Below are 21722 nucleotides of genomic sequence, written 5' to 3'. Positions count from 1 at the left end.
GCACGACCCTTGTTACCTGATTGGGCACACGCTAACCATGACATATGCATTCCTATGCATCTTCTTGACCTCTTCCCCTTTTACTACCTTCTTATTCTGCTGGCAGCTGTCATTTATGCAGGCACTCTCGTCGTGTTTCTCGAAAGCAGGATATTCAACATGTCTTCTGCTACTTTTTGCCAGCCGCAGCACCTGCGCATGAGAGCATCAGCGCGGATCAACTACGTCATTTATCAGGCGCTTAAAGTACGACATAAAGTCTTACATTAGCTCTATCCCAAACTAACAAATCATGCCACAGCCCAGAACGGCGAATGAGCATTTATCTAACGAGATTCCTTTTGCACAACCTGCTTCTCCATGCGATCGAACGCCTCCACGGCGACTCCGTACTGCTCGAATCTGTCAGGCTGGTAGCCGTCGGCAATCTTCTCTACAAAGTCTTCTTCACGCCATCGCTTGCCGATCAAATCCTCGAATGTCTGGTCTGGCTGTCGCTCAATGGCCCAAACAGCCTTGTATGCGGCTCCCAGCGCGCATGCGTTCTCCCCGACGTCGAGCTTGTACACGCCATCGTGACCGCCCAGTATCTCGCCTGCCACTTTAGCAATAGCCTTATTTCGGGACCCTCCGCCAACAAGGTATACACGTTTGGGTTGAGCTGGAAGACCTTCGGCTGGAGACGTAGTCAGTCCTCGTGACCGAAGTCGGAGCGAAAGGAATTGGCTTTCCACAATGGCGCGAGCCTCGTCCAGAGGCTGGTTCCAGCCTGAAGTCGTCTCTGTGAGGGTCTGGGTTTCAGGGCTGTAGTTGAACCGCCACTGGCCAGATGGTAGGTTCGGGACAATTTCAGGGCGCGGGAAGAAAAGACCCATCTTCATCACGTCAGTTTTTGTTTTCTGACCCATCGCTGGTGCTTCCAAGAGCGCCTTGTCGAAATTAGCCCACGGCCCTCCGTCCGCCGCCGCGTTTCCTTCAACCGTCTTGTCAATCGCATCCAGCACATGCTCTCGCGCAAGCCCGCCATTCTTATAGCACAGCATGAACATGTATAACCCCGGCGTCGTCGGGTGGTTGAAAAAATGGGTGGCGGGGTCTGGTTTGTAGCTTGGAGTCGACATCAAGAACGTAGTTGACGTTCCCAGCGAAACCATCGCATCCGATGGCTTCAAAGGAAGCGCGAGAATCGTAGATGGGTTGTCTCCCGTAGAAGGAATGATCGTGCAGTCTGGGTTGAAGGAGTAACGTTCCACAAAGTATTTGTGAATCTTGCCCAGGTGAATGCCTCCGTCTTCGGGCACATCTCCAAGCTTCTGCTTCAAATCTTCTACCCCGAAAGTACCCGCACATAGCTTCAGCAAGCGATCATCCCATGCACCTTGTCTGATATTCCATAAATTCATCCCACAGACATCTGAAATATCGAAGGGTGCAATTGATCCCAGAAACAGCGAGGCAATGAAGGACGACACCAGCGAGATCCGAGATGTCTTCCTGTACTGCGTGGGATATTTTCTCTGAAAGCGAAGAATCTGAGGACCTGTAAATCGCTATTCCAATGCCCACCGGCATTAGCCATCAACACAGCAAAATAAAAAAAATAAAAAATCATCCGTATATAAAAAGGAAAGCCCTACATGATGTGCCTTGCTCCCCGTCACCTCGGCCAACACGCCGGGCCCGCCCAAATACGCATCAAACTCATCGCACTCCTTCTGCGTGCTCGCATCCTGCCAGTTGGGACTATACGGGTGCGAGAAGGCCGCATCGAGCTGGTCCTGCAGAGTCCTATTCCTATCCAACCCAGCCAACAACCTCCCCGCATCATGACTCCAGTACACACTGCCATGCTGCTGGCCCGCAGCACTCACACCCTTCACACGCCGAAAGTCAAGACCCTGGTCCTGCAGCGTCTTCAACACCCAGTCCAGCGCCTGCAGCCACAGGGCCACGGGCGCAAACACCTCGTGCGCAGCTTCATTGGTCATCACACCTTTTTTGATCTGGAAGCCGTGCGAGTGTGCGTCAAAGTCGAATTTGGCTTCGTATTCCACCTTCAGGTCTGACGACACCACCAGCCCCTTGAGCTGCTGCGTGGAGAGGTCAAAGCCGATGTACAGCGGTCCGCCGGTCGACGCCATTGCGGCTGATCCAAAGACACACAGTCGATGTCTATACCCTACAGCCTAGATAGTTAACCCCGGGTATTTGGCACAGGAATGTTCAATGTTGGAGGGGTAGCTTGAATCGGGCCAGGCTGAGCGAGAGCTTTAAGAAATCAGTCCTAGGGTAGGGTTTAAGGCTAAATGGCAGGCAAATAACCGGGTTCTCTTGCGCATGCGCCAGTTTATTAAATATTATTGTTTTTGTGGTTTGTTCCGATGATGTAAGGAGTGCTGTCATCCATTACAGCTGATTACACAGGCGTCGACCTATGCGGTAAGGATCGTCGTATTCGTAGATGCAGCCATGATTTACCAGCAAGCTGGGCCGCTCGGGTAAGTTGCCGCAAGCTCTAGATGTCCATTTAACCGGCCGCTTAATATGATCCTGGTCTGCATAATTGTGGAAATATCTTCAAAAATACATGTCTAATATGTATGGTCTAGCTGATTTATTACATCCTGACAAAGGTGACCTAGTATTCCAATGATGAATTTGAATCCCACATGCTTCTAGACAGACGTCTATTCGCTGCTCATATCTGCTATTCTTTGGCCTGCCAAAGCAGGATTGAGTTTAGTTTTTAGTTTTATTCTTCAATCGCCGGTTAGTGCCGTTTATGCACTCCATTGTTTGTATTCCCATTGTGCTGGTGGTTGTGTCCATTCTCTTCCGGCTCAGGACTGCTCCGCGGGCTCACATCTCCAGGGATGAACTCCTCAATGAAACTGACATTGCTGAGCTCGCGCGGCACAGCGCGCACTTTGACTCGCCGCACGCCGCGAACTTTCGAGCCGATTGCTTGTCGCAGCGTCTCCTCGATGTGGCGGAATTGTTCAACTGTCCAAGAGCCAGGAACCGCAAGTTCGATTTCCATCAAGTAGTTTTGTCCGGATTTCATTCCTTGGATATCTCGAAGTTCCACGTCCCCGGGTCGTGAAACTTGGGCGAGCGTCTTTGATGTTGCGCGACGAACGGAATCTTTGATTTCGTCGTCGACTGTGGTGTCGGCGAGCTCGAGAAGAGCCGTCTTGGTGTTGCCCCATCCGGCCTGGATGACCATCAAAGAAATAACCAGGCCGCCGACCGGGTCAAGCCACGCTGCGCTTTTGAAGATATGTGCGCCGGCGATGGTCGCCAAAGCGACGATGCTGGTGAGAGAGTCGATGCGGTGATGTATGGCATTGGAGGCAAGGACGGATGATTTGCGTTCCTTTGCGATTTTCATTGCTAAAAAAGAAAACCAAATGTCAGTGACAGTCATGATCAATTAAATCTAATAAATCTTACTAGCACGGTAGAGCCATTCCTTGACCACAATTGATCCAGCAGCCAGCCAGGCCGCGTTGATATTCGGGCCTAGAACCTCGGCGTTGTGGTCATGCCCATGCGAATGGCCGTGCACGAGCAGACCAGCATGTTGTAATGCCTCGAAGGCGTCGGGGTAGAACTGCGACAAGAGAACCTGGCCTGCATTCAGGCCCATAAAGACACCGCCACAGAGCAACAGCGAGCTGACGCCGAGCGCACCCAGGCTCTCGACCTTGCCGTAGCCATTGGGGAATCTCTCGCTCGGGGGTTTGAGCGACCACGCCACAGTGCCCAGGGTCATGAAATCGGAGACCAAGTCCGTTAGTGCATGGTATGCGTCTGCGACCAGGGCCTGGGAGTGGAAGAAATAGCCGCCCAGAAATTTCCCTATGGCCATTGCCAGGTTGACGAGTAGTCCAATGCGGGTTATCCGCACGCCGGCGTCGCTTTTGTTTTTGGAGGTCAGGTAAACATTGTCGTGATGGTGGTGATGGTGATGGCCATGGCCAGCATGGCTCCTTTTTTGCGTCGTCATTAAAGATGTAACTAGAGCTATTGTTGTTGGTGTTGTTGGTGAGGGAGTCGTAGCATGCAGGGAGGAAGAGGAATCGAGCTGAGGTCTGCGCTGGGCGGGATTTATCAGGCGAGGGGAATAATGATGAGTTGTGTTAATGCGCGACGACCTGGAAGCACACAGCACGCGGGCCTGGTAAAGTCGTCGTGTCGTGTGACGACCAAGTGTCGAATTCGATGGGGATAAGAAGAACAATAATCCGGGGAAACAGTGGTGGTGGCACGCGCGGCCCCGGCCACGCAGCGCCAGAAGAGTCATCAAGCTGGCAGGCACAAAATGCTGACGACCAAAAAGGACACCCTGGTCTTTTCCTTCGTTGCCCCCGTCCTTGGATCAATGGCGACTTGTCATTGCGGATTTGGATTACCGGCCGGGGAAGAAGTACTTCGCGAGAGCTGGCACTGGACTGAGTGCGAATCTCGATGTTGTCGGGCGTATGAACATGTAGTCAGTGGTGGTGCCGGGTGTCCCTTTTCCGGAATGCGCTGACTTGCCGGATTTCCGAGTGGTTCTTCGATATTGATATTGATATCGATATTGGATACGCCCAATGCGTGCACACGCAGCAGTATCTGATGAGATTGATCGGTAATATTAACGGAGTAGTTAATAATACCTATCAATAACAACAATGCATATCAATGGAATAGTATAGTTAGTGTATCAATGGGATAGCACAAAGACGAGGCGGGGATATATCCGACATGCTCCAGCGTGCCAAGCCTCCGTCCTCTCGTCTTCTCTCACCTTCATTCTTTGCTGTTCCTGCAGGTGCAACTGCAACCTCCGTCAATGATATTATTATATTCATCATGCTTCGATGTCGCCGCTGAGAATCCCCTACACAAGCCCGCTGCCACCCGCCATCGTCTTTCCCAAAACCGCGAGCACGGTCCCCGGTGCCATCGACGCCCTGCTCAACTTCTTCTCTGCTCCGCCCTCACCTCTGCTCCAGGGCATCGACGTGGGCAAAAATGGCCAGACGGTTCTCCTCACAGGCGCCGGAATCTCGGTAGCATCGGGGTTGTCTGACTACAGGGGCGAAAACGGGACGTACGTGCGAAACAAGTCGTATCGCCCAACCTATTTCCACGAGTTCGTGACGAGACACGAATCTCGAAAGCGATACTGGGCACGCAGTTTTGTCGGGTGGCCCGGGTTGGCCAAGGCAAAACCCAACTCGACGCATAGGGCTGTCGCTGAGCTGGGTCGTAAGGGCTACATCAGTTGTGTGATTACGCAGAACGTAGACTCGTTCCATCCGATTGCGCACCCAGACCTGGCAACGATTGAGTTGCATGGATTTTTACGGTCTGTGGTGTGCGTCAATTGCCATAATCTAGTGCCGCGAGAGGACTTCCAGCAGTCCCTGACGCAGCTCAATCCTGTCTGGGCGGATTTCCTACATGAGATGCTGGGATCAGGCGCGTTGGATACGAATAACCCTGAGGAACAACAGAAGAGAGGACTCAAGCTGAACCCGGACGGCGACGTGGATCTCCCTCACGCACACTACTCCAGCTTCCGATACCCCGCGTGTCCACGCTGCCTGGCGAATCCGCCGCTGCTCAAAGATGGATCGAGGGCGGTTGTAGAGGAGCAAGACGGCGCCTGGTCGCCATCGTCTACGGCTGGTATACTGAAGCCTGCGGTCATCATGTTTGGGGAATCTACTAGTCCGATGGTGCGCAGTACAGCCGAGGAAGCCGTTGACGATGCTGGTCGGCTGCTGATCATGGGCAGCAGCCTGGCGACGTACTCTGCGTGGCGGCTAGTCGAGCGAGCGCACCGACGAGGAATGGCCATTGGCATCATTAACGTTGGAGGCGTGCGCAATGAGTCGCAGATCTTTGGGGAGCTCCTGGGCGAGCGGTATCTCCAGAACCATGTGCGGTGCGACCACAGGACGGAGGCAGTGCTCCCAGAGGTGGTGTCGCGCTTGCCATAAAGAGTGCCTCTAGACAGTATATAAAAATAGAGTCTAATATATATACATATGCATATAAGATGATAATAGTAGACGCAAGGACGTCGAGTCATGGCGCGGTGCAGCCCGCTGATTGGCCACGCAGGCACGGGCCTGGCGCTGACAGCCCAAACCGGCGCCAAAACTGAAGCGGATTAACTAACTATTCGACTTGGTTGGAGATCATCGACATGCAGAATAGCAATAATAATTACAATCACATCCATCCCATCAATCCGCCCGACTCATCGCTGCGTGCCGCTGCCTTCCTCAACATCGCCTCCTCGCTCGTCTCGCCCAGCTCGTTGCTGTTCACCACCACCACCACCACCACCACCCCGCACTCCCTCTCTGTGCAGTCCCAGAGAGAATACTCGCGCAGCATGGACAAGCCTCAGCAGCCCAGCTCCTTCCAGCAGCTGGAGAAGGTGCGCCCTCTTTCCTCCCTTCAAACCCTTTGATATTTTAATATTTTCATGACCGTGGCTAACATAACCACAGCTCGGTGAGGGAACCTATGCCACAGTAAGTTACTCCCAAAACACGCACACACCCGCAATATAAATATTGGTGTGAAGACCATACCTGACCCGGATCATAGGTCTTCAAAGGCCGCAATCGGCAGACCGGCGAGATGGTGGCTCTGAAGGAAATACACCTTGATTCGGAGGAAGGCACCCCGTCGACGGCGATTCGCGAGATCTCGCTGATGAAGGAGCTGAAGCACGAAAGCATCGTCTCGCTGTACGATGTCATCCACACCGAAAACAAGCTCATGCTCGTGTTCGAATACATGGACCGAGACCTGAAACGCTACATGGATACCAAGGGAGACCACGGCTCGCTGGACTACATCACGATCAAATCGTTCATGCACCAGCTCTTGCGGGGCATTGCCTTCTGCCACGAGAACCGCGTCCTACACCGTGACCTCAAACCACAGAACCTCTTGATCAACAAGAAAGGCCAGCTCAAGCTCGCCGATTTCGGTCTAGCCCGTGCGTTTGGTATTCCCGTCAATACCTTCTCTAACGAAGTCGTCACGCTCTGGTATCGCGCCCCCGACGTCCTCCTCGGCAGCCGCACGTACAACACGAGCATCGACATCTGGTCTGCTGGGTGTATCATGGCAGAGATGTATACAGGCCGTCCACTGTTCCCCGGCACCACCAACGAAGACCAACTGCAAAAGATCTTCCGGCTGATGGGCACACCCTCGGAGCGCTCCTGGCCAGGCATCTCCCAGTTCCCAGAATACAAGCCCAACTTCCACGTCTACGCGACGCAGGATCTGAGACTCATTCTCCCACAAATCGATCAATTGGGGTTGGATCTACTGACGCGCATGCTTCAGCTGCGTCCAGAAATGCGAATCAGTGCCGCTGACGCTCTACGACATCCATGGTTCAACGATCTACCCCAACTCCAGGTGCAGCTGCATCAGCAGCAACAACAATCACAAATGGCGGGCTATGGCAAGATGGTTGCCGCACAGCCTGGATACTAGATGTCAAATGGGGAGTTAGTTTGGGGTTCAATTGATGGGACACATTGTCATTGCAGGGCTAGGCGTTATACCCGAGAAATGCGGTTTATCTTTTACTATATTCAGTAATTCATATTATCATCGTATGGATTTCAGACTTCTCTATGAGCTCTAGTAAGATAGTCATTCGTATTGATTTTGTTAAATTCTTTTCTCTGTTTCCATTCTAGATAATTTTCGCGACGCATCAGATAGGCTGAAAGTCAAACGCTAGAGGGAATCTACCTGAATCATGCACTAGCCAAGACCTTTTAAAACATCTGCCCTGATTTTGCGACCGAACATGTTCCAGCGATGATGGTCATCATCACGCGAAAGCAGTCTTAGTCTCCTGCACGAACATGTAACTAGTACCTTCTGGAGACTGCCAGGGTTTGGGTAAATGAGAATGCGAAACGGTGAGTGCACTTGCTCTGACTACTTAGTAAGACAGTATAGTACGTCTACGTGTATGTAGATTCTGGGTAAAGATTGATCCGCCGGTCGAGTCTGGTTTTTGGGAGGGAAGTGCATATGTGCATTCGGATATGGGTAACAAAAGCTCGCATTCTACTGAGTCTTTGCAGATCAACTGGTATAGGGCTACGTACTTATGTATTATCAAGGGATGAATTCGCTGCTATTGAAAAGTAGACTTGTAGGTCGGTTCATAATTTGACATTAGTGAAACCTCAATACACCAGCACTTGCCCAGCTAGGCGTCGCATGTTTCCGCAACGACTCACAGGATCATTATTTGAAATCAATCATGAACGATAGATGTCATCACACAACATCAAAACATCAAAACATTGAAACATTGAGTTGGGCCCAACTCCTGTCCCACCACCGCAAGTATATCGCATATTAAGACAAATCCCGATGCAAGAGCAGTCACACCGACCTATGTAACATTTCCCCTGACCAACACATCATTCTCGGAAATACGACTGACTTCATTTCACGTTCCCTTTCCGAAACTGACGGAGCATTGGCGTCGCTCTAGCCGATATTCAAATTCATCCGAGCCATGAAGGTGTTAATGGTGAGCGAGCTGCACCGCGGTTGGTTTGTGCTACAACTACTGCGCGTAACCCCGGACAAAGAACTTGTTGGTTAGTACATATTGGGATTTATTAGCGGTATGGATTATGTAGTATAGATTTAGTCAAAATGGTGGCGTCTCTAGCCCTGTATATAGCCTATAGCTGTAGGCTGGTTAACAGTTAGTAGTGGTTTTGGCGCAGTTGACTAGGGCTAGTCGTGCATGAGCGCTACGAATCCGCCCTGTTCCCCTTCTCCCCCCCCCCGCAATTCGGTTGGCTTGATTCAACGAATAAGGCATATACTCCGTGACATCCTCGTCCGGTTCGTAATCGCAGGCTGTATGCTGTCTGTTGACTCCAGTCGGGCGGTGTAGGTGCACCAGGCCGCACCGTGCACTTGCTGTCTGTCGCACCTACACCGGATCATATGAGGCTGGACGCCAGCATGACAGGCGAGTTCGTTCTCGGCATGTCAGACGATTGGAGGAATATCGTATCTCGAGTCGATCCTTTAGTCTTTGTCTGGAGGAAGTTCCTTGGCTCGTGCCATGAGTCTGGCTGGGTGTGAGTGATTATTATGATTCGATCTTGCCCAACACTAATAATAATCCCAGTACCGCACAAATCCAAACAGGCCTGGTCCAATAAATCCAGGGAGTATAGTACAGACGCTATGGTAATACCCAGCACGGGGGGTCTATACAAGGATATTTGATGCCGCCTGGTCTATCGAGCACAAAACATACACGACTAATGATATGTACCTCGACACAATGCAATAATTATTCCGACCGTGTATGTACACAGGTGCTTGAGCATTAGTATATCAATACACGCCGGCTGGTTGCAGCATTGAAGCCCATTTTTACTCATATTGCCCCGACGCAAATACCGGTGTGCATGTGAATCGCACCCATGTCCTTGTGTACTTATATACGTACATGATCAGCATGGAAGTTTAATTGCAAAATTAACAAATAGGCTTGAGCAATGCACTTGCGCGGCCACCAGGTTGCTGCTGATATTGCTTGACCAATCAGTCGCCTCATGTTGTCCTAGGGTCCTGTGCACTAGGGCTGCACAGCGCCGCCTAGCAATGAAATGCTGTTCTCGTACGAACAAATTTCCAATGTGCCTTACGAGTCAAATCTCACACCTTGAACTTAAAAAAAAATTTAATAAAAATTAAATGGAGAACATATCAGAATTGCTTTTTCTTTCCCTCCCTCCCACGGAGGTTGCCTCCGTTTCAATGTTATTACTTGTTCCAGTGTCGGGTATAGGTCGAAATCGGGTGATGGCATTATTTAATAGAGTATATCCTTTCAATAATACTCTTGTTTTTCATGGCATGATCCTGGCCTGCTTAAGCCAGTCTTGTTGCGTCGCCGTTCATTGTTAGCTGACGCCTGCTCTCACCTTATCCGCAGACATATACCTCGAACGCTCCTTTGAGAAGTCATAAAGGGGCGTAAGGCCGTTGTTCGCTCATTGCCCGGCAGCATACTCACGATATCCATGCTATTGATAATGAGTTGTATAGCATTCCTGCCGTCTTAAGCAGTCTTTCGTTGTATCTTGCGCTATATACTAGTTCCTCCTTTTCATCTGCTTTTCAACAGCAGTGCCAGCATGTCTCTCAGCGACTCGCAATTATCTGCCATCATGGCAGCTGAAAGAGCAACTTCGATTCTTTCTCTGATCGGCACAACCTTTGTTATCAGTACCTTCGTGGGCTCGCGCTCTTTCCGGAAGCCCATCAATCGTCTCGTCTTCTATGCCGCTTGGGGCAACGTGATGACCAATGCCGCAACGCTGGTGTCGCGGTCTGGGATTGTTGCTGGTGAGAATTCCGCGCTTTGTCGGTTTCAGGGATTTTTTATTCAGTGGTAAGTAGATCTGGCCGAGAGGCGCAAGAGTCAGGAGTCAGTGTTGATGACTATCTAGGTTCATGCCCGCGGACGCCTTGTGGACATTTGCAATGGCATGCAACGTTTATCTGACCTTTTTTCGAAAATATGACGCTTCGACCTTGCGGAATCTGGAGTGGAAATATGTACTGATGTGCTATGGCCTCCCGTTCATCCCGTCATTTGTATATTTCTTTATCAACAGCGACTCCAAGGGCCCCATATATGGATCTGCTGTGGTATGTACTATCAGAAACAAAAACAAGCAAGCTAGACGCTGAACAGAATCTAAGATATGGTGCTGGGTGTCAACTTCCTGGGACATCCTCCGCATCGCCGCCTTCTACGGCCCTGCGTGGTTCATCATTCTCATAACATTCGGCATCTACATCCGAGTCGGCCTGCATATATTCAAAAACTGGCGTCTTCTGCAGAACTTCAGCAGTGCCGATCAGCATGGGACCGTCGATAGTGGCTTTGAGATCCACGCATCCAAGGTCGTCCGCATCACCAGTGAGGCGGCGAATCTGGCGAATAGCCCGATTGATGCTGATGCTGATGCCGAAGCCGCCGTCGCCAGGCAGTCGCATGATAGAGGAGACCAGGAGTCGGAAAGAATAGCGAGGGGTGCTGGAAGAAGCTATGCGAGATATTCGGTGACGGTGGAAAGGGGGAATGCCATTCCCATGACACCAATAACGCTAAAAGAAACTCTGGTCCAGTCAACGACAACACGACATAGGCCGCGGAATGAAATAAATAACGCAGCGGCGTGGGCGTACTGCAAATATGCAGCTCTCTATTTCGTTGCTCTCATCGTAACATGGGTGAGCGTAATCTTCAATCTCGATGGGTGAGGCTAATGAACTTTGACCAGGTACCATCGACCATCAACCGCGTATGGACATTAGCTCGTCCAGAGTCGATGAGCTTCGGATTGGAGCTCGCTTCTGCGATTGTTCTTCCCCTGCAGGGCTTCTGGAACAGCATCATCTACATTGCCATCTCGTCGTCGTTGATCACGTCGTTCATCCGCCGTCGACATCACGGCCATCGAAGCTACACGACAAATAAGGTTCCATTGCGATTCAAACAGGTGACTAGAAAGTATGACACACAAAGCTCTGGATTAGACAGTCTCAGGTCGTTTGATGAGTCGGAGAGTACGAGGCAGTTTGCGAGGCCGAATGAGGCGAGGTCAGAGATATCAGAATAATGAGCGTATAATGAACGTATAATGAGCGTATAATATGTTAGTCAGTTTGGATTTATATACTTATTGGCGTCGTGATATTGAAATTCTTGATGCTCACTCAATATTGTTGGAAATAAGGTTTGGATAGTAGCCAAAATCTAAATTATCGATAATGAGAAATACTGATTTAGACCAGATAATCTCTAATAACAAAAAATAGCGTAAATTTGCATATAAATAGATCTAGACAAATAATTTATAAGAAACTCAGACTTATATTTCTAATTAATGCCATGGAAATCGATAACTCACAGCCAATGAATGAGCTAGCAGATGCTACTTACATATATATCCTATGAGAATTCAGCCACTTTCGAGTCAACTTCAGATAATAACTCCGTTGAAAGAGGTCCTTGAATGAGAAATACTGTAAAACCGCACTTGCGTGACTTGGGCTGGATGTTGCCGCTTCCAGCAGTTTACATGGCCTTCCTTGGCACCTACTTGATGGCACACATTCCTGTCGAAGAGTCATTTACGTGCAGCTGTCGCCTGCTAGATGGCATTATCGCCTCATACCTACATGTACTCAGTACATCCACTTGAAACTATTTGTAATGTACGCAATGACGACTCTTTGTGCAGCTACATCTCTAATAATGGTAGAATGATATGAATCAGAATGGAACGCTATGAAGGCCGCTGTGACACTGTCTGTCCCCATTCCTTTAGAAAGGCCCTAGTTTGCGGCACTGTGCATTGGTTTCAATGCTACCCTAATAAATGTAGTGTCACGGTGGTGCTAAAATTTAAGTTAGAAAATGTCTCATTTCATGTATGTCAACCTTTGTTTATTGTAAAGCAATGATGCCTAATGTGGAATCTACTTTTATCTTAGACGCAGGGGGCATAATCACATGTAATCACGCCAACTTGATCTTGAACTGCTGATGCTATTATTGGAGACTTGTTCCGTATAATCCGTTTATGGGTTGGCGGTCGATGATTGTCCGTATTTATAGAGCCCTAGAAACAGTCCTCGAGCCTTCTGACGTTGGAGGTTGTGTTTAGATTTTTCTACAGTACACATTTCTGCTCAGGAATCTATCCAACTCTTGCTATATTTCTCTCCAGACGATGGGAATTTTCACCGACTTATCGCAACCCATCGGGTGGCAGATAATTCTTTATATTCTTCCAATTGTTTTTGTTTTCTTTCTGAAGAGTGGACGCTCAGTAGATATTCGGTATTCTCATCTGAAGAATCATGTGGCATCTTTTGACTTTTCTTCGACCGAACCCAGGCCATATCGTCCGTTTCTTTCTCGGGCACATGTGTCAATGGGAATTCAAAATTGCCCCAACGACGATTGGATACAGATTGATAATGGCTATCTTGATCGACTTGCCGAAAGGAGACAAACCATACTGAATCATCCCGACAAAACAATCGGTGTCAATGATGTATCCTCATTGGCTATCCAGGAACTATGGACAGAGGTTATTAGGCATGTTCTCGGGAGGTTTCCCAATTTATTCCGATTAGAAGGAGGCGATGTTTTCAAAAACATTGTGAGCGGCAAGACCTGGAGATTGTCAGAAGTCTCGCGAGATAATACTAAGCAGCTGCTTATGCTCTCTGAGAACGTTGAAGAAGATTTCTATTTCATGTGCCCCGATAGTGAAAATGAGTTTCGGTTACAAGGATACCTGGCTTGCTTTCCCGGTGGGTTTGATAGCCCTTCAAGAGTCGGTCTGTCGATGGCCGAGATTCACAATCCAGTGCCAGGGTATCCGGAGCGAATCAAAAGGGGGACCGATAGGTTCTTCTCCAGGATGAAAGGTGGAACGAAAGTTCAACGCTTTAATGTGAGTCAATTTCGCCTTTACCTCGCCCTTCGACAATACTTTATACTGTAGTAACTTACTTATAATTATTATGCACCTTCTCACTTAAGCTATTCTTTTAACTTTTGAGCCCTGAGCAAAAACAGTGGAGCCTCCAAACAGATGGCAAAGATCTTTTCCGTCTTGATGGCAACAACTTTTACCCCGAACAGGGGCATAATCTGCCTACAATCCAAGATAAAATCGACCTTGAAAAATGCTACCTTCGATGTGAGCGGCAGTCGCTTGTGAGTCTAAAAAAGAGCCGGGCAATCGTGTTTTGTGTACGATCCTATATGACGCATTTGTCACATATCATTGCTGAAGGTAATGGACCTGCATTGGCGGACGCTATCGAGTCCATGCCAGAGAAATTAGGGAATTATAAGAAGCGACCATTCTGGGAGAAGGATATTTATGCTTATCTTAGAGCTTGATCCGAGTCATGATCGTAAAACAACATGATGTTGCTTGGCTTCTAGCACTTGAAGGAACACAATGGATAAATGAATGGTTGAGGACCGTGATAACTGTTACGACCGGCAAATGGCTAAAGTATGTGATATCATTCAACGAGAATACTAAGCATAAGAAGAGAAATCGACTGTATAACTTATAGCTACGCGCCGTAGTTAGCTAATATATGTATTAAAATAAAATTTATTTTGTTAGTTATTATAACTAATAAGTATATAGCTATTTTCTATTTATTGTTATTTACTGAGCAGTCCTACTTAGTATTTCAACTTTTGTATGTATAAATATGTGTTTATATACACACGAAGAGAAGGCTTAGTGTTAGGTTTCTCCAGCATCCAACAAGGATTCTTCGATCCCACTCATTGGGGACAAGTTCGGTCAACGCCAGATATCGAAACAAACGTAGAAAAACTTCTCCATGCATTCAGAGAAGCGCATTCTCCAATATTTCATGTCTGTCACCACTCTCCATTTGAATCATCTCCCTTGCACCCCTCCAAACCGACAGCGAAATTCATGCCCTACGCTGCTCCGCAGATTTCCGAGCCTATTTTCATCAAAAGAACAAACTCTCCATTTATCGAGGCAAACTTAAAACAAGCGATACAAGAGTCGGGGGTGCGTCGAATTGTGATCGTGGGGCTCATGACAGCATGTGGGCGAGCACGATCAAGGCATATGTGGTTTCGTAGACACCAGGGGGAGTAGTCTGCATGTGCAGCTGCAAGGCTGTCACACGAAAGTCCAATCATTTGTCCGAGAATAATTCAGTCGGCATTATGTATAGAAACTCTCCGCAAGTTTTATAGAATTAGGGGAGAACTCTTCCAACCTATAGCATGCATCTGTAGGTTGGGACCGAACTTGAGCAAGTCCTGGGCATTCCAGTCAACAAGTTAGGTATGACTGTTCCTAAGAAGATGAAGAGGAGGACTTTTAACAACAAAATAACTCCGTACCAGGGTGAAATAGATGTCACGGAATCATTGCTTCCATATTCTTCTTTGAAAATCAACGGCTTTATTGCCTTGCCTTGTGATATATATTTCATATTCCACTGATGTCCTCTCGGAACTTTAGGAAATGATATTCCTTTATAAGTGTGGTAATCACGAAAACTTGTTGGTAAACCGACTCGGATTTGGGCAGTTCTATCTTGGTTAATTTAGTGAGTATGAGCTACTATTCAAACATGGCGTGGAAAGGCTTCAGTATAAGATCTCTGTTGGAAATTTCTATATATGAAAACTAAGACTTTGTAGAGTAGGTAGATAAATATTTTCGGTTCGATGCTACTAAATATCTGATCTTGTTTTTCTGAGTTACACTCCATCCATCTTACAATGCGGATGAAACATCTCCCTTCAACTTTCGTTTTTCCTCCAAGAATTGCTCCTGCTCTAATCGACTCTTCTTCAGATCCACGCCGACGAATAAGATCCCGAAGCTGAACAGGCTCAATACGAACAGGAAGTAAAATGGTGTTGATGCGTTTTTAGAAGGCGTGGAGTCAATAATAGCGCTGGAGACGATTGGCCCAATGAATGAGGATGTTTTCCCGACAATGCTGAATAGGCTGAAGAAAAGGAATTCATGGCCACGAGGTGTCACTTCAGAGATCATGATTTGCGAATAACTGTACCAGGGGCAGACAAAGAGACCATAGAAGACTTGGTAGATCTAAAGGACCGTTAATGTATGGATTATTACACAATCTTCTTCTGTATAATGAAATGACGATAACAGAAATCAGCCACTCACCCAAACCTCCCAAATATGATGGAAGCCAAATTTGCTAGTCCAAATGCCTATCATGCCCCAGCCATCAAGAAGGATAATACAAAACGCAATGGCATTGAACATAGCTTTTGTCCCGAGTTTATATCGTTGTTGAATTGACCAGAACGCGTAAATACCAACTGCCTGAGGACACTAGTTAGAAGAGAATCTAGAATGCTTTCAAAAGGGGAACGTACCTGGGATGTAATCCCCACAATCAGGAGATATGTCAACTGCAAGGTATTGTATGCTACTATGCCGTTCTGCAAAGTGGCAATCACGGTGACCGTGGTGTTCAAGGAATCACCCAGCAAGAAATAACCTTGGAAAAAGTCATTCCAGAATCCATACAATGGAGGGGATCATTTTGGTCCTACCAATAAGATATAGCAGACTCTGCTTCAATTTCCACACCTGACGCAGAGCATATGAAAACTGGGACAAGCCCATCAGAATGATATTCCGTTTCCCTGGATCCAGACCAGGCCGTCTCTTCTCTAAAAAGAACCATGGCAACGAGACAAGCAACCAAACACCACTCGCGAATGCAATCAGCACACTCTGTCCCCAATTATTATTCGCCTCACTAGCATTAACATCGATCCCAAACATGATCCCAACAATAATAGCAAGAATCACAATTTCCGCAAGCGACTGAATATAAAATGCCACATTGGCCAACTGACTCCTCTTCATCGTATCAGCGAAATCGTACTCTTCACGAGAAATCTTCCCTCCAACGAGATCATCAGCATGGCCTTTCATTTCAGCCGTGTTGCGCGCAAGTCCCGGGAACGCAGCAGTCCAGAAAGTCAATGTAGTCTGATAGGCGATTAGCCCAACTATGTAGAGCCCAGCACCTATATGCCATTTATCTTCTGTGTGAACGCCCAACCAGGCAAACCCAAGGGCATAAGCGATGATAGATAGTACGATGAGAATGTTAGGTCTCCAGTTCCCTATATCAGCGAAGCTGCCGATGATTAGGAAAACCACGATTTGGATTGCAAATGAAATTCCATTGCATAGGAGCACGATGCTGTTGATGGATCGAGGTCTTCCAACGAATAATAGACTGTCACTGTCTCCGGCCGCTTGGTAGAGGAGATTTTGGAAAGCCGTTGGGGCAAAATCTATTTGTTCGTTAGAGAAGGAAGGATCAATCAAGATTCGATTTGTAGAACTTACTGAATAGAGACAGTCCGTTGTTCCCGATATAGTAACTAGTATAATGGTTCAATCAAAGCTAGTTACATTGTGAAACTAATGATGACGCACGCGTAATAGGCCCAAATCTCCCATTTAGTAGTGCGATATCTTTCATCGAGTTGATCTGGTGCCACAATGTGATCTTTTTCTAGCCCTTTATCGTCCAGAGCGAGTTGCTCGACTACGGGAGGTGGTGCGACTTTTAGATCATTATGAGAGGCTGGATCACTGCTTTCCATGGTGAGTTCAAGATAATATTGTTTTTATAGAGGGAAAAGAGAAAAGAAATTGTAAAAATGGAAATCCTCATTGATCTTCTATGATTATCTGTTGTCCTCTAGCTCCCTAGCAGGACGATTTCAATTTATGTCAGTGCTTCCCAAGGATGTCAATTGGCGAATCAGAATCCTTGAGAATACCCTTATCAGGGCACATGAGAAAAGAGAGGTAAGCAACTCTCGTGTCATCACTACATCTCGGCAGATACGAAGGTCAGTTGGCTTCTGATAGTATCATAAATACAGGCGGCGGCGGATCCGACAGAATAATAACTAAGAATTTACAGGGCATTTGCCTGCCATAGCTTACAGCTGAATGCGGACGTAAAATTTGATTTACTACTACTACTAATAATACAGGCCATCTGTGGATCTAGATGTCTTGAGTACCCGTGTCGAAACGGTGCTCGATATATCGGGGACATATATACCGAAAAAGGAAATGGATTCCGCCCGACCACCGATAAGCGATAAGATATCCATTCCTGCTGGATGCCAGTCTCAGTATCGGCTAGTCCGACTGTGAATCATATCTATTGCCTCCTCGAGCAATTCAGGGTATGGAAAGGCCATTCCTCGATTCACAGCGGCCACGCATTTCGAGAAAGATCTTGACAGGTCCGAAGAATCGAGAGTTGTGCGTTAACGGGGGGCAACGCGGTTAGAAACCTCAAGGAGACATTACTCAGCGTTATATAATTGCTATATTGTAGGCGTCATGGATTCTTTCTGTTGGCTAAGTGCATGGTTCTGGGGCTCTCCTACAAGTACGGACAAGGAAGAGACATTCGATCCAAAAGTAAGATCATATGGGAAGAGAGAACAGTCATGTTTGGTCAGTCAACTTACACCGAATAGATTCATCTCCATTACTCGCCACCAGAAAAGAAAATTACCATGCAAGACTTGCTCTTAGATCAAACTACAGACACCTCTTCCGTTGCAGGAACGACAGCATTTCCACTGCTGTCACGCGAAGGCGTAAGAGCCTACAGAAGAGCCTTGTTCCAGCAAAACGTACTCGATCAATGTGCGAGCTCGCCTTTTCCAGGTACTTTGGTTCTCCGTGGTGCACATAAGCAATCGAAATTCATCAAAAATTTCTGGACACACCCTGAGACCATGAGGATAGTTTCTGAGGCAATGGGTGTGCCTTTGGATGTGATCATGCCAACGGAGATTGGACATACCAACATCCAAGTTGAGGGAGCTACCATTTCAGAAATGACAAAGAAGCTCAAGGTTGAGCCGGCGGTTGAGAAAGTGGAATTGAGTCCAGAAGAACGGGCTTATGATCCGCTAAAGGATGCTAGTGCTATTATCCCATGGCAGTAAGCCCCCTTCATTTCATTTGCTATTAATACTTTCGAGACTAACTTAACCGAAGTTACGATTCTTATCCTTATGTCTGTGTTCTAATGCTAAGTGAAACCGAGGGTATGATTGGAGGAGAAACATATATTAAAAAGGGTGATGGGACAGCTCAGAAGGTAGGCTAGACTGCATTCCGCTGAGTACATGGAACTGACAGGTTCCAAGGTTGAAGGGCCTCGGATTGGTCATGCAGTAATGCTTCAAGGCAGCAAAGTTCAACACCTAGCTGCTCGAGCCAGAGGGGTTAAGGAACGCATATCTACCATCACTTCATACCGATCAAGTGTGCCAACTGTCTACGACTCCAGCTATATGACAAACATCAGGCCCTACGCCAATCTAAACATTCTCTACCCCGAATGGACCCAGTACAGATTGCGAAAATTGAGAGACGAGATCACCCATTATCTGGAGACAGTTGAGAAAGAACCAGAATTGGCCTTAGACCGAGTAGTTCTAGAAAAACTTCTAACCGAGCAAACCGAGTACCTCCGAAGAACCTCACGGCAGATGATTACACCCGAGGAACACCAGCGGATGTTGGTAGCGTACGGTAGTGCAGCGTACTATGATGCGCCCAGAATATGGAAAATTGTTCAATCTCTACCAGAATTTGAAAAACTTGCATCAGGTGCAGACAGCGATCGAGTCTGGATGCCCCAAAGTGTATATTGGACAGATCTTCAAAGCTCGATTGAGGCTATTCGCTTAGAAAAGTCTCTTACAAGCACAATGGGGAACTTAATTTGGGATAAAAAAAGACAGTACTATATGGGAGACGAACTTTTACGACAAGGATTGAATGAAGTGTTTTTGGATTGGCTGGGTGCCTCTGGTCTATGGGATATCTATTGCAAATTGAGTTGAATAGCTGGCACAGAAGTTGTTTAATGACTAAATGTTTCTTTTTTGTCTATCTTTTTTTTTCTTGATCATGTTTCATATTACTCATGACATCCTTAGCAAGTTTTCATTCATCATACGTCATAGCAAATCCCCATAACTATTTTCCAAGCCAGGTCATGACTGTGACTATACTTTGAAGCGACAGATCATTTAAAATCTTGAGATATAACCACGATTGGAAGGGCTATATTCATTTCTGTAAGCGACTCCCGGTTTTAGCCCTACGGATTCTCCACTGAACCAGTTTCAAGTGCTCATAAATCATACGCAAAATTGGCGTTTCACAGCCCAGCTCCTGAGCTATGCGTAGTGGATTACCGACAATGACCTCGATTTCCATAGGGTTGCCACGCTCAACATCGACCAACATGCTCGGACGAAAGTGCATTTCCCGCGGCATGGAGTCAATCATCAACTGCTGGATGCCATCTGGTAGAGTGTGTCCGCTGGCCTTGGCAATACTGTTAATCTTGTCCATTACTGGGCGAATTATTGTCTCTACGCCCCCGGCGTCGATAATAGCACCGGAATCAAGGCCCGTCATGGCGCAAACACTATTGAAAGATGCATTCCACACGAGCTTTTTCCAACGCATCCATGTGATGTTTTCAGTTAGGAGACAAGATGCGCCACCGGATGTGTAGAGTGAGGAGAAAAGAGCCGCCAGTTCATCCTCCTTCTCTCTTGAAATAGACGCGTTATAGATTGGACCTAGGTGGAGAATGTCGGATCTGTCGTGCCTAATCACGCCGCTGCTCAATTGATGGGCGCCGATCATGCTCACGCCGGATAGGATAGTGGAACGTGGAAAGGCATTAATGAATGGCTGCTCGATTCCAATGCCGTTTTGGATGAGAACAATTGTTGACTCAAAAGGCGTTACGGCTGGGGCTATGAGCTCAGGGATTGAATATATATCAGGAAGGGCTTTCAATGCTATAACAATAAATTGGAAAGGCCCATGCTTCATTGCGTTCTCAACTGAGCGCGCTACTATCAAGAATAGTAAGCAACATGATGCTGTCAACCGGCTTCGATGCTAAAATACAAACTTACTATATGATGGATGCCATCCAGTAAGCCTACCATGGTCCACACTATCAATTGTAAACCCCTTCTGCTCAACTACTGAAAAATTTGATCTCAGCACTGCCGTGACAGCCGCACATCCAGATCTTTCCAGTGCGACTGCGGCCATAGTGCCAACCGCACCGCATCCACACAAGAGTATGTTGGCTCGAGTATCGAACATGGTAAATTTGGGAGCAAAACCAAGCCTTAGTATCAGCGATATAAGATCTTGGGCGGCGGATAACACCTTCCCTTGCTGAATTCCAAAGTCTCATCTTAATCAGTCGTAATATAGTTTCCTATCTTTGTAGAGGATCTGCAGATTGTTCCCCCAGACTGGGGATAGTGCGGACAGGATACTCAATTTCGGACAGTCCGATCGACTATTGACGTCTCAGTTGTTTCCCTAGTTCACTCGTCATATAACCACTTTGATTAGCAAAGCACAAGTACTTTTAAGATAAAAAATATGAATTCTATTTTCCTTTGACAAAAGCTATCTAGGCTTATCTTATCTGTTCCAACGAAACGGAGGATTCATTACTGAGAAAGGAGTCGGACATCCCGACCGCTACATCCCGTTTGAATGATGGACGAGGGAACCTTTGGCCATTTTTAATGGTCCGACAGCTCTGGAGCTTTCCTTATGGCCTCAATTTTCATGAATTTCTTGTGGGTTAATGAGTAGTCTAAGGAATTTTAATTCAACCTTATTTCAAGGAGATGAATGTTATCTCGTGAATTCTGGACGCCGTGGCTTGGTGTTTTGAACTCCTACATATTCTCTGATTGTGCTCACCACTGTGTGGTTTCCTCTCGTATGAATCGATGCCCGCAAACTTGACAGAGGTTAATGCCTCACCTATTTCGTGCAGTGAAGATCCAAACGTAGATGACCGCCCTTCATTGTAAGGACTTGAAGTAGATAGCGAATGATATGGTTAAGTCGAGCTTTGTGTACCCCAAGGTACAATACCTAGGAAACAGGCTCACTTTTATATTAAGATCTCTAGCCGCCAGAATGAGGGCATAATCAAACATCTTGAAC

The 21722-nt window shown here is 47.3% G+C and overlaps 9 protein-coding genes across 9 annotated transcripts; 5 read left to right on the top strand and 4 right to left on the bottom strand.

Moving 5' to 3' along the window:
• Nucleotides 1-223: 223 nt before the first annotated feature.
• Nucleotides 224-2458, bottom strand: BGW36DRAFT_374906 (D-xylulose kinase). Its single transcript, XM_046215717.1, has 2 exons — nt 1638-2458; nt 224-1550 (listed from the first exon to the last, which is right to left on the bottom strand). The coding sequence occupies exons 1-2, from the start codon at nt 2139-2141 to the stop codon at nt 327-329; spliced, it is 1728 nt and encodes a 575-aa protein (XP_046074470.1). The 5' UTR covers nt 2142-2458; the 3' UTR covers nt 224-326.
• Nucleotides 2459-2770: 312 nt separating this feature from the next.
• Nucleotides 2771-4009, bottom strand: BGW36DRAFT_292311 (putative cation efflux family protein; the record flags this gene model as incomplete). The annotated part of the gene is made up of 2 exons (XM_046210904.1): nt 2771-3393; nt 3454-4009. 2 exons carry the CDS (start codon nt 4007-4009, stop codon nt 2771-2773), a joined length of 1179 nt encoding a protein of 392 aa, XP_046074469.1.
• Nucleotides 4010-4868: 859 nt separating this feature from the next.
• On the top strand, nt 4869-5996 carry BGW36DRAFT_425573 (putative SIR2 family histone deacetylase; the record flags this gene model as incomplete). The annotated part of the gene is made up of 1 exon (XM_046220133.1): nt 4869-5996. The coding sequence occupies one exon, from the start codon at nt 4869-4871 to the stop codon at nt 5994-5996; it is 1128 nt and encodes a 375-aa protein (XP_046074468.1).
• Nucleotides 5997-6354: 358 nt separating this feature from the next.
• Nucleotides 6355-7768, top strand: BGW36DRAFT_374901 (cyclin-dependent protein kinase PhoA). The gene is made up of 3 exons (XM_046215716.1): nt 6355-6442; nt 6516-6539; nt 6616-7768. Exons 1-3 carry the CDS (start codon nt 6398-6400, stop codon nt 7519-7521), a joined length of 975 nt encoding a protein of 324 aa, XP_046074467.1. The 5' UTR covers nt 6355-6397; the 3' UTR covers nt 7522-7768.
• Nucleotides 7769-10217: 2449 nt separating this feature from the next.
• On the top strand, nt 10218-11711 carry BGW36DRAFT_292700 (uncharacterized protein; the record flags this gene model as incomplete). Its single annotated transcript, XM_046210927.1, has 4 exons — nt 10218-10474; nt 10533-10734; nt 10789-11322; nt 11373-11711. The coding sequence occupies 4 exons, from the start codon at nt 10218-10220 to the stop codon at nt 11709-11711; spliced, it is 1332 nt and encodes a 443-aa protein (XP_046074466.1).
• Nucleotides 11712-13031: 1320 nt separating this feature from the next.
• On the top strand, nt 13032-14014 carry BGW36DRAFT_357407 (uncharacterized protein; the record flags this gene model as incomplete). Its single annotated transcript, XM_046213871.1, has 2 exons — nt 13032-13559; nt 13685-14014. The coding sequence occupies 2 exons, from the start codon at nt 13032-13034 to the stop codon at nt 14012-14014; spliced, it is 858 nt and encodes a 285-aa protein (XP_046074465.1).
• Nucleotides 14015-15395: 1381 nt separating this feature from the next.
• On the bottom strand, nt 15396-17284 carry BGW36DRAFT_395783 (autophagy protein; the record flags this gene model as incomplete). Its single annotated transcript, XM_046218083.1, has 6 exons — nt 15396-15737; nt 15819-15980; nt 16034-16158; nt 16214-16969; nt 17025-17059; nt 17115-17284. 6 exons carry the CDS (start codon nt 17282-17284, stop codon nt 15396-15398), a joined length of 1590 nt encoding a protein of 529 aa, XP_046074464.1.
• A 757-nt stretch (nt 17285-18041) lies between these two features.
• On the top strand, nt 18042-19564 carry BGW36DRAFT_395782 (uncharacterized protein; the record flags this gene model as incomplete). Its single annotated transcript, XM_046218082.1, has 4 exons — nt 18042-18122; nt 18182-18654; nt 18711-18813; nt 18863-19564. 4 exons carry the CDS (start codon nt 18042-18044, stop codon nt 19562-19564), a joined length of 1359 nt encoding a protein of 452 aa, XP_046074463.1.
• A 229-nt stretch (nt 19565-19793) lies between these two features.
• BGW36DRAFT_291500 (ketopantoate reductase PanE/ApbA C terminal-domain-containing protein) lies at nt 19794-20855 on the bottom strand (the record flags this gene model as incomplete). Its single annotated transcript, XM_046210842.1, has 2 exons — nt 19794-20596; nt 20660-20855. The coding sequence occupies 2 exons, from the start codon at nt 20853-20855 to the stop codon at nt 19794-19796; spliced, it is 999 nt and encodes a 332-aa protein (XP_046074462.1).
• Between the last annotated feature and the right edge of the window lie 867 nt (nt 20856-21722).

Source organism: Talaromyces proteolyticus (genome assembly GCF_021365285.1).
Source record: "Talaromyces proteolyticus strain PMI_201 chromosome Unknown BGW36scaffold_4, whole genome shotgun sequence".
In the NCBI taxonomy this organism is placed as follows: Eukaryota; Fungi; Ascomycota; class Eurotiomycetes; order Eurotiales; family Trichocomaceae; genus Talaromyces; species Talaromyces proteolyticus.
The sequence above is the reverse complement of the archived record's forward strand: the minus strand, read 5'-3'. Positions and strand labels throughout refer to the sequence as shown.

Coding starts and splice junctions, on each gene's coding strand:
- BGW36DRAFT_374906 (XM_046215717.1), bottom strand. CDS start 2,141: ATGGCGTCGACCGGCGGACCGCTGTACATCGGCTTTGACCTCTCCACG. Junction 1,551..1,637: donor CGGGGAGCAAGGCACATCAT/GTAGGGCTTTCC, acceptor GCATTGGAATAG/CGATTTACAGGTCCTCAGAT.
- BGW36DRAFT_374901 (XM_046215716.1), top strand. CDS start 6,398: ATGGACAAGCCTCAGCAGCCCAGCTCCTTCCAGCAGCTGGAGAAG. Junction 6,443..6,515: donor CCTTCCAGCAGCTGGAGAAG/GTGCGCCCTCTT, acceptor ACATAACCACAG/CTCGGTGAGGGAACCTATGC. Junction 6,540..6,615: donor GTGAGGGAACCTATGCCACA/GTAAGTTACTCC, acceptor CCCGGATCATAG/GTCTTCAAAGGCCGCAATCG.